Below are 10291 nucleotides of genomic sequence, written 5' to 3' on the forward strand. Positions count from 1 at the left end.
TGGGCCAATATTTTTCTTTTTTCTTTTTTTTTTTTAGTAGAGATGGGGTCTCGGCCTTGCTCAGGCTGGTCTCGAACTTCTGAGCTCAAGGGATCCTACTGACTCTGCCTCTCCGGGTGCTAGGATTACAGGCATGAGCCACTGTGCTTGGCCCAAAGAACAATATTTATGTAGTGGTACTTCATAAACACCGAATGTTGCTTTAACCAAAAAATTGAGTTTTCTAAAAAGATAGGGGAAGGGGAGGTAAATATTGGTCTAGAGTAAGAAACAAACAGATGTAAACTACAGCAGCAGGCAAGAGTAGTGGGAGCTGAGGGAGCCACAGGGGAGCTCTGGGGTGCGGGCAGGAGTGGGGGAGTCCGGGAGTATGCACCAAAGCCTCCAGAAGCCTCTGTTGGCGCTAAGCTGTGGGTGTGAGTTCTTGGATAAATTTGAATTTAAAAACCGGCACAGGTGATTCTACTGTGGGTCCCTGGCGCGTGTGCGTGAGCCTGGAGACGCGCAGGCCGCCCGCGCTGCCAGCCTCAGGGCCTTGCTTTGCGGGCAGGGCTGCCCATGTCCCCGAGCGGGACACTCGTGTTCGGATGTTGCGCCTGCCTGCGGGGCGCGGCATTCGCTGTTCAGGTGATCAGCACGCTGAAAGCCTAGACTTCTCCACTGTCAGTTCATCTCTGTAACCAGAACTACTCGTACCCTTAAATCTATTGAAGTAAAAACAAAAAAAGCATACTTGGCATAGTGCAAAGCCCTGCGGGCCAGCATGGTGTGCCACTTGGTTTTCGCCGCGGCTGGGGCACCTGGCCACCTGCCGTGCTCGGTTCGCCCTGTTCGAAGGGCTTGGCCAGCCTGCTGTGCAGCCTGTCGTTCTGCAGGGTGAGCGTAAACAGGCCTCTGTGGACTTTGTGGCTCAGAAGCTGACCTTGGATGTCAGCCGAGGTTAATGTTTCACTAAACTGGAGGAAGAGACAGGTCCGACATGGTGGACATATTGGGAGGATGTTTGCAGAAGCCAGGGAGATTTGGGGCCGGGATACTGGGAGAGCCCTTGGGATCCCGAAGATCACAGGGGACCTTCTGCCTCACGGCTTTGTGTCTTGGCGGGTCCCGTGCTGGCTGCCCAACTCTGGGCCAGGCGGAGTGGAACCCAGCGCCTGTGTCCCTCCCGTGAGCACCGCCTCCCCACGCTCAGGCTGCGGGGACTGAACGGGAGAGCTTTGTGAGCCCGCGGCCCCCACGTGCCGAGGCCCCGCCTGCAGGCACATCCTCTGGGGGACTCAGAGCTTCCGTTTCTTCCTCGCCTCTAGGCATTGAAGTGGACATTGACGTGGAACACGGAGGGAAAAGAAGCCGCCTGATGCCCACCTCTCCAGAGACTTCCGGCGCCGGAGAGAAGAGCAGCTCTCAGCCAAGCAGCTGCTCTCCCGGCCCCAGCCAGCCGGAGGGGGGCGCCCAGATCACCGAGCAGGCTCTGGCAGAGCAGATGAAACAGATCGAGCTGGAGTCTGTGGGGCAGCCCGAGGCAAGCCTGTCCCCTCCTACCACCTGTCGCTGCCTCGCGCGCTCTGCCCCACACCCCTGCCTCATCCCCAGCACCTGTGCGGCCAAGGGTCCCTGGTGCTGTTGCGGTTATGTGTGTGGCACTTGAGTCCCTGCGAACCTTCTGCTAGGACTCTGTCGGGAAAGCGTCCTGGTCTCTGTGAGTGGCTCTGCGTCGCTGTAGCTGCTCGCCAGCCCTGCCGCGGCCCGGCCCGTGCACGCGCTCCCCCGCCCACACCCTGCCTCTCCGGGACCGCCTGCTGTGGCCAGGCTGGCCTGCTGCCGCGTCCCTTGTGTGCTCACGGCGAGTTCTGTTCCAGGAACAGATGGAGTCTGACAACTGTTCTGGAGGAGACGATGACTGGACCCATTTGTCTTCAAAAGAAGTGGACCCGTCGACAGGCGAACTCCAGTCTCTGCAGATGCCGGACTCGCAAGGGCCAAGCTCTCTGGACCCTTCTCGGGAGGGACCCACGGGGCTGAAGGAAGCTGCCCTGTACCCACATCTTCCACCAGGCAAGCGATGTCGCAGGCTTTGTGTCCCTGCCGTTCTCTTCCAGAGCATCCTGTCGCCTTCCGATCTCAGCAATCAGATCAGAGGACGGGTCTTCTCTGCCATGGGGCTCGTCTGTAGGCCGAGATCAGCAGTAGGCTTTGTCCTCGGAGTTCACACTGAGCGAGAGTAGATGTGCTCAGATTTAGAGCAGGAATGGAGGAGGCAGGTGCGACCCGAAGGCACCGCTGGGTTTGGCACCGGCTCGTGGTACTGACTGGACTCAGCCGCCTTCGCTTTCCTCACGGCAAGGGCTGACCTTAGAGCAGGGGTCACGGCCAAGATCCCTGTAGGAGCCAGGCAGGCAGCCACCATGTGAAGTGGGTGCTTTGGAAAGCAGCAGGGTGGGGGGGGACTGGCAGTCAGAGTCACTCTGAATAGAAGAGACAGCTGACACCAGCTTGGGCTCCTTACTGTCATGTGGCAGTGACATAAACACTGTCCAATGACTATCCGTGAGCCTCAGAGCAGGGGGTCGCAAACTATGGCCTGTGGGCCCAGAGTGGTTCTTACATCTTTAAATGAAACGACATGTGACAATTAGATGAAATTCAAATTTCACTGTCCACAACCGAGGTTTTATTGGCACACGGCCACGCTCGTTAGTTTCCATGCCGGGCGGCTGCTCTGTGCTGCGGTGGCAGAGCCCGCACAGCCAGCCAGAAAGGGACAGAAAACACTTGCCGGCCGCTGCCTCTTGAGGATTCCTGGGAGGGCTTGAGGTCCCGGGGCAGGGCTGGCCCCTGGCGGGCACTGGGACTTCCTGGCTGCAGGCCAGGGTGCCACCGTCTGTGCCTGGGGTCGCGCGGGCTCAGCGACGCTCGCTCATGGCTTCTTGTCGTTTCTGGCAGAGGCTGACCCGAGGCTGATCGAGTCCCTGTCCCAGATGCTGTCCATGGGCTTCTCCGACGAAGGCGGCTGGCTCACCAGGCTGCTCCAGACCAAGAGTTACGACATCGGAGCTGCTCTGGACGCCATCCAGTACTCGAAGCACCCACCGCCCTTGTGACCGCTTGCGTCCACCTCTGCGTCCTCCTGTTTGGTCCCATAGTTGTGTTGCGCTAGTGTATGACGCAGGCCTCCACAGGGGCCGGCTTCTCTGCCTTCTTCTTCCAGAATCGGGGTGGGGTGCATGAAGGCATTCAGGCAGCAGAACAAGTGACGTGAGGGGCGAGTCCGAGCGTGCGGGTTGATGTCTGGGGAACGAGCCTGGCCTCCCCGGGTGCCCCGGCTCCTTGCAGCTTCCCAGGCCGGAGCAGGCCCTGGCCCTGGGCTCCGGGAGCGGCTGCCAAGGCTCGCCACAGCGCACCCCTGCCCCTCCCCTGCCGGGGCCGCACCAGCAGCCCAGGATGTCTTGCCTAATGGCCTTCTGATTTTTTTTTTTTAAGTAACTAATAGTACTGAGTTGATTTTCTGCTAGGAACCTGATATATTCTGATTTTAGGTGAGGTACAGCCCACGTGCGGTCAGGGAGTGGAGGAGAGCTGGGAGGATGGGGCAGCCGGTGCCGTGGGCTCCCCACCGGGAACCAGGAAGGGATGCTGTTCACCGAGTGCTGGCCCTCGTGTCCTAACCACCAGCACGTCAGCTGCTTTTAAAGTGAGAAGAGCCCTTTGTAGCCATCCTGTTTCCATATTTGTAAACAATCTGTAATTAAATGGAATCCGCACTTTAATCGACAATGTTGTCCTTACTGTAAGTTGCAACAAGAGAAATGATTTGTTAGACAGTGACGTTTATTGTTGGTCCTTCTTGCACATCAGGCCTGTTAAAAAGCACCTGGGGGAACCGCGTTTCCCTGGCATAGGAGTCCAGGGGAAAGGGACTCGTGCAATAAATGTACCTCAATTAGCAACACGCGAGTTTCGGTTCACAGATCATCAAAGTCCTCCCCAGTTGCAAAGAGGTCACACAGTCGCAGGGGTGGGGGCTTCTGTGCCTCTTGGACCAGGGACCCACTCTCTGCCTGAGGAGTCCCCACACCCCACAACTGCCCAGGGGCCTTCCTGCAGGGCCTCTCGGATCCAGATGTGGGGGTGTGTGTGGGCCCAGGAGGCTGGACAGTGGTGGCGAGCCTCCCGAGGTGACCTTCCCTTGGGGTCTGGGCCCTGCGGGTCCCTTGCTCGACCTGGGCCGGACCGGCTGGCCTGGGGCCCCTCTGTGGTGGCCTCTGTGGCTCTGTGTCCACATGTGAGCTGTCCCCCGCTGACAGGAGAAATGGGGCCCATCCAGAAGGTGAGGTTTTGACGTGCTGGGCAGGACTCCGTAATTTCCACAGACCGGCACCGCGCTCCCGGGCGCTGCAGCGCACAGAGTGCTGGAGGCAGAGGCTGTCTTGTTTCACCTTCCCGATCAGGCCCGCACAGCCCTAAAATAGAAATGGAGAGGACGGCCACTCCCTCGTTAGCGAGAACATCTGTAAGTGCCCGGGCCGCAGGGCTGCCCTGTGGCAACCTTGCCCGTGCTTGAGGCGCGCCGGGTCTGCAGGCCAGCAGGCGGGGGACAGGCTTTGAGGGTCAGCGAAGCGAAGTGAATGAACACTCTTCACCCCCAGTGCCTCCACTAAAGCCCACGGCCTGGCTGTCCACAAAAACATGTTCTGTCATCAGGGGGTCCCTCGCCCGGGGACCACGGAATCAGGTCGGGCTGCCTGAGAGGAGGTGAGAGCCGGGGGCGGGGGCCCTGGAGACCACCTGCAACGGGATGGGACGGCTCCCGGAACTGTGAGCTGCGGCAGCGGCTGCACTGAGCTCCCCGGGGGACAGGACATAGTGCAGGGGCCTGACTTCTGCCTCAGGAACCCAAGATCCAGTGAAACTTGGTTTCACGGCCGACAAAGGATCTGAAGGCAACGACGGAGTAGGTCCCTGCAGCCCCGCCACCCGGGCGACGTGAAAGAGGCTCCGCCATGCTGATGCTTGCGCTTGGCTTGGCTGTGCCCTCACGCAACCTCGCGAGCCTCTCAGCTCCTCACCTTTAAGACAGAGCAACGGGCTTGTGGGGATCAGGAAACACCACAACGTACAGGGACTGGCACGTGGTAAAGACTCAGCAACTGTGATCATCCTGTGATCTGGAGAGTCCAGGCCACATACTTACCTGGGGTCACAAAGCCAGTTAGTGCCAACACCAAAGTCTGCGCTCTGCCTCCTGGCTGTGAGCCAGCGCTCCGTGCACGGTCTGAGGCTGACCAAGGCAGACCTTGGCTGCCAGCGACCGACGCCCAGCAGGGCCCCTGGCTCAGCTGAATGCGCACGGGGCCTGCCAGGGCGGAAGTATTAAGAACAAGACATCCCAAGCGCAGAGGGTCTAGTGTGCAGAGGGCACACCCGGGGACGGGCAGGTGTGGAGGGACGCATTTTCCCAGAAGTCCGGGGCGGGCCCTCCGACTACCGCTGGACACGGGTGCCCCTCCTGACTCGAAAATCCCTGTTGGCCAACGGTAGCTGACGCCAAGATGTCAGGATGCCCTCGGGCCTTGAGTTAACATCACAGAGGACGGGAGGGAAATGGGGTACAGACCACAGAGGAGGTGCTTCAGAAAGAAACAACAAGAACCCCAGGCAGAAGTTGGGCTTTTGGGGGCATAAACCTTACACTCCACCAACTGTTAACAAGACAAGACAATAAAAAAGTCCCATGGATGCTCAGTGGTCACTGGGACCACAGAGAAATACTGTCCTCCATCACCTACCTGGGGTTCCAAGGTGACCTCAGAGTCGCCCAAGCCCGGGACATCGAGGCTGCATGGAGGCTGGACTGTGCTCTGGCTCCACTTCCTGGCAGAGGGACAGTGCTGTCAACAGTCCTGTTGTCAGACGGTGTCCCCAGAGCCTGACTCCATGGTCACCTGGCCCAGTAGCTCAGGTGGGAGCCTTCTCATGCCTCCCCCTTCCCAGCTGGCAGCCCGGGCTGTCCAACGCCACCTAGGCCAGCCCAGGCCAGGCAATCTGTTTCGCTGCTCTGTAGCGCGTAGTTGTTACAATGTTCTTATCTGAAACTAGAATCTACCTCCCAAAAGCACTACCCGAGATCGCTGGAGATCCTTAGCCTAAGGCCATCTCTCCAGAAAACTCACTGCAGAAAACTCACTGCAATGCACAGAGGAAGCCTGGAGCAGAACTTTCCAGAGAGTGAGGTCTGTGCTAGGCCAAAAGTTCCCAGCTCCATCAGCTACTCTGGTCATTCCTCACCTTCTCAGCCCTGCCCTTAAATTCTTCCCTGAGGTCAGTCCAGTCCGAGACGGTCAGAATTACGCGGGCATTGTAAAGGGTGCCCACGCTGGCGCCTGCCCAGCCCGTGCCCGGCCAGGCCGAGGGGCTGGCAGTGACAGTGGCTGCCCCAGTTTTCCTGCCTGCTGGCGCTTGCCACCAAGGTGCCCCCACTTGGCGATGGCTGGCAGTGGCTCGCCAGTCCCCACTGCAGAAGGCAGCGTGAGCACTGGACCGGGCTGGATGGGAGGCGCGCGTGGCACCTTTTCCTCGGCAGGTCTTGACCGAAGGGGCCGTCTGGCTCTGTTTTGGGTGAGGGCTGTCTCTCGAAACACACTCCTTCCAGCTCCAGTTCTTGGGAGTCCTTTTCCAGATATTTCAGCCAGCGGCTCTCCGAGGGCTGTGGTTTTTCCTGCAGGATTGGGAAAGTTGATGGTCAGAGCTGGAAAGAGGCAGTTTTACTAAAAATCCCCAGCCCAGCTCTTAGGTCTGAAGCTCTCAGGACCCATGTCTACCTCGACTTCAGGAGAAGCATCTGGCCAGAGGGTGTGGGGACACAGTCCTAGGACACTGGTGGGGCCGGTGCTCACCGACACAGGCCGTGGGGAGGCAGGACGGCGCAACCCGCCAGGAACCTCACGACTGCCTGTGCTCCCTGACCCGGGGACTCCACACTGAGATGCCAGTCCCAGTGCTATAAACGGTAGCAAATGTTGTTCACAAGAGCAAAAGTGTGGAAACAACCTCAGTGCCTCATACAGAGGGAACCGACACGGGTACATCCACTGTATTCTGTAAATGCTTTTAAAGAATGAAAATCATTAAAAACTATATAGCAACAAAGAATGATATAGGTGAAAACTTCAAGATACAAAGAAGTATTTTTTATAATAAAAATGATGTAAAAGTAAGTCTGTAAATGGACCACATTGGACGCACAGACACACAGGTGCCAGAAGAGCACCTCCCTCTGTTTAGGATAAAACTACGAGGACCGGGTGGTGAGGGGACGCTGCCAGCACAATCCCACCAACAGGTGCGAGCAGGGCGCTGCCCTCGGGTAGGCGGTTGTCCCCACATCCCCGAGCCCTGGCAGGACACACAGCAGCGTGGGGGTTGTGGTGGCATCACCTCAGTCACTGAAGCTGTCACACACACGGGCCCCATCGCTGTCTGAGCACCTGTGCTGCCAGCCTTCTTCCTAGGTGCTGGGGACAGAGAGCGCCTGCACGCGATCCCTGCTCTCAAGCAGCTCGCAGTCTGGAGCAGGGAAGAGGGAAACCCAGGCGCGAGTGACGCAGCACCTTTCCCTCAGAGCGCGCCCAGAGTGCTGCGCCGGCCAAGCGGAAGCAGCAGCAGGAAGCCGAGCGTGAGGGAAGCTCAGGGCTTCCCGGAGCAGACAGAAGAGAAAGCGCCTGCACAGAGAACCGGAACGGCTCGCACCCACGGCCGTCTCCACCCTTACAGCGGGGACAGGCTTAGCGTTCGTGGGCTCCTGCGTAAGCCAAGTGCCTGTCCTTCGGTGGCAGCCGAGTGCTGCACGATGACCAGTGGGTACGTACGTGGAACCCGTCTGTCTCCCAGAGCCACCAGGTGTGCCGCGGCCTCACCTGCAGACTCACGTTCTCAGCCTGCCGACGGCCCTCGGTTTCTTCCCCACTGGCACCTCCGGGTCCTTCCAGAGACCTTAGGGAAAGACCAAACCCACGTCCTCTGTAAACGACCAGGATGACGGAGGGCAAGGAAGACGAGAAATCAGCAGGATGCGAGGACTTGATGGAGGTTGAAGACTGTTTGGGGACCTTGGGGACAGATGTCTCTGTTGTCTGGACGTGACACAGTTGTCTGTGGCAGTTCAGAGGCCTGGGCAGGGGGCCATTCGCTTCCTCTGGCTGGGGCTGGTGACGGCCTCTTTACCGACACCAGACAGTGGGGAACGCGACGCGGAGGGGCAGGCCCCTGACCTCGAGAGACAGGAGGCTTGCTTCCTGGCGTGGCCAGGGCCTGGCTGTGTGACTGTGGGCACATCACCCTGTCCCAGCCTCCTCGTCCACAATGGGGATGACATTGCGTGGGTGGCAGCAAAGACACAGGGAACGACACACAGACACATGCCCTGCTCGGGGCTGGGACAAACAGGAAGGTCGCAACCGTGGCGAGAGAGAAGGGACTGCGCTGAGCCTGACCCGTCACGGTGGCTCCACCTGCCTCCCAGGGCCAGCAGGGGAGGGGCCTCTGCGACCCCAAGTGGGGCTGGACAGCCAGCGAAGACATTTATTGCAGGAGGACCGGGGCTGAGCACCAGGCCAGGTCCTCCCAGGTCAGACAGGGCTGTCGCATCACCCGTCAGATTGGAACTCTCTAGCGAACCTCATGCTCTACACCACGTGGGGGCAGCTCTACCTCAGTTTCTTTGTAGAAGGAAGTTGGCCGTCCTCACGGGGCTATTATGAAGATGAAATGAGATCACAGATGTGAACACACCCACCCTGCCACGTGGCCGACACGCAGAAGTTTGGGTGAGCAGTGTGGCCACAACTCTGACTTTGCTACGATTAAGAACTCAATCCCGGCCGGGCGCGGTGGCTCACGCCTGTAATCCTAGCACTCTGGGAGGCCGAGGCGGGCGGATCGTTCTGAGCTCAGGAGTTCGAGACCAGCCTGAGCAAGAGCGAGACCCCGTCTCTACCAAAAAATGGAAAGAAATTAATTGGACAGCTAAAAAATATATGTAGAAAAAATTAGCCAGGCATGGTGGCGCATGCCTGTGGTCCCAGCTACTCGGGAGGTTGAGACAGTAGGATTGCTTGAGCCCAGGAGTTTGAGGTTGCTGTGAGCTAGGCTGACGCCACGGCACTCGCCCCAGGCAAGAGAGTGAGACTCTGTCTCAAAAAAAAAAAAAAAGAACTCAATCCCAGCCAGGCGCGGTGGCTCATGCCTGTCATCCCAGCACTCTGGGAGGCTGAGGTGGGAGGGTGGCTTGAGGTCAGGAGTTTGAGACCAGCCTGAGCAAGAGCAAGACCCCATCGCTACTAAAAACAAAAAAATTAGCCAGGAGTTGTGGCGCACACCTGTAGTCCCAGCTACTCAGGAGGCTGAGCCCAGGAGTTTGAGGTTTCCGTGAGCCATGATGACACCACTGCACTCTGCCTGGGGCGACAGACTGAGACTGTGTCTCAATTAAAAAAACAAAACAAAACAAAAACAGCTCCTCAATCTCGCTAACAGGCATCTCTCGGCACCCTGAAGACAGTCCGCTTATTTCCAAAGTCACCACTCAGCAGCTGCTGTCTGTTTCCCTTTGTAGGTGAGCTCTCTCCTCTCTGGAGGCTTTTTAGCTCTTCCCTTTGTTTTCTGTGTTCTGCAAGTTCATTATGTTGTTGTTAAAGGGCAGATTTTTTTTTACTCTTCAAATTAACTTATTGAGGTATAATTAACACATACTAAAATGTACCAATTTCTACATCAAAACAAAATTTTTAAAAATTACCAATTTAAGTGCATAGCTAGACGAGTTTTGACTAACACTTTTTAACATCTCAGTCAAGACACTGAAAATTTTCATCATCCCAAACGGTCCCCTCGTGTGCCGGTGCAGGGCGTCCTCCGGTGCTCAGGAGATGCCGGTCCACACGGCATGCGCTCTCCTGTGTCCGGCTGCTTCCGCTCTGCAGCGCATCCAGAGCTGCCCATGGCGCCTTTGCTGCTGAGTAGCATTCCATCGTGTGACTACGCCGCCCCGTGTGACTACGCCGCACCGTGTGCATCCGTTCTCCCGCCGATGCTGCGTGTGTGTCTAGCCTTCCACCAATATCGCAGTCTTGACTACCACAGCATTATAGTAAATCTTACAATCAGGTTAAAGAAGTCCTCCAACTTTGTTCTTCTTTATCAAAATTATTTTGGCAATTCTAGGTCCTTTGCATTTACATATAAATTTTAGAATCAGCATGTCAATTTATTAAAAAAAAAGCCTGCTGGAATTTTG

The 10291-nt window shown here is 57.6% G+C and overlaps 2 protein-coding genes across 5 annotated transcripts in view; one reads left to right on the forward strand and one right to left on the reverse strand.

The window, feature by feature from the left end:
- Positions 1-3174, forward strand: part of SQSTM1 (sequestosome 1) — a 13095-nt gene extending 9921 nt beyond the window's left edge. For both annotated transcript variants that reach the window (XM_012660400.1, XM_012660399.1), the window contains exons 6-8: positions 1308-1522; positions 1860-2055; positions 2944-3174. In XM_012660400.1, coding sequence (XP_012515854.1) covers positions 1308-1522; positions 1860-2055; positions 2944-3101 — 569 coding nt within the window. In that variant the 3' untranslated portion in view covers positions 3102-3174. The remainder of the gene's footprint in view (positions 1-1307; positions 1523-1859; positions 2056-2943) is intronic.
- A 642-nt stretch (positions 3175-3816) lies between these two features.
- Positions 3817-10291, reverse strand: part of LOC105823271 (chromosome unknown open reading frame, human C5orf45) — a 19354-nt gene continuing 12879 nt past the window's right edge. Inside the window, exons 4-7 of one of the 3 annotated variants that reach the window (XM_012660404.1) lie at positions 7914-7989; positions 6567-6715; positions 5787-5871; positions 3817-4460 (exon numbers count right to left, since the gene is read on the reverse strand). In XM_012660404.1, coding sequence (XP_012515858.1) covers positions 3963-4460; positions 5787-5871; positions 6567-6715; positions 7914-7989 — 808 coding nt within the window. In that variant the 3' untranslated portion in view covers positions 3817-3962. Of the gene's footprint in view, positions 4461-5786; positions 5872-6566; positions 6716-7865; positions 7990-10291 lie in introns of all 3 variants that reach the window. The other 2 variants (XM_012660402.1, XM_012660403.1) reach the window with 2 other exon arrangements.

Source organism: Propithecus coquereli, unplaced genomic scaffold (assembly GCF_000956105.1).
Source record: "Propithecus coquereli isolate 6110/MARCELLA unplaced genomic scaffold, Pcoq_1.0 Scaffold664, whole genome shotgun sequence".
In the NCBI taxonomy this organism is placed as follows: domain Eukaryota; kingdom Metazoa; phylum Chordata; class Mammalia; order Primates; family Indriidae; genus Propithecus; species Propithecus coquereli.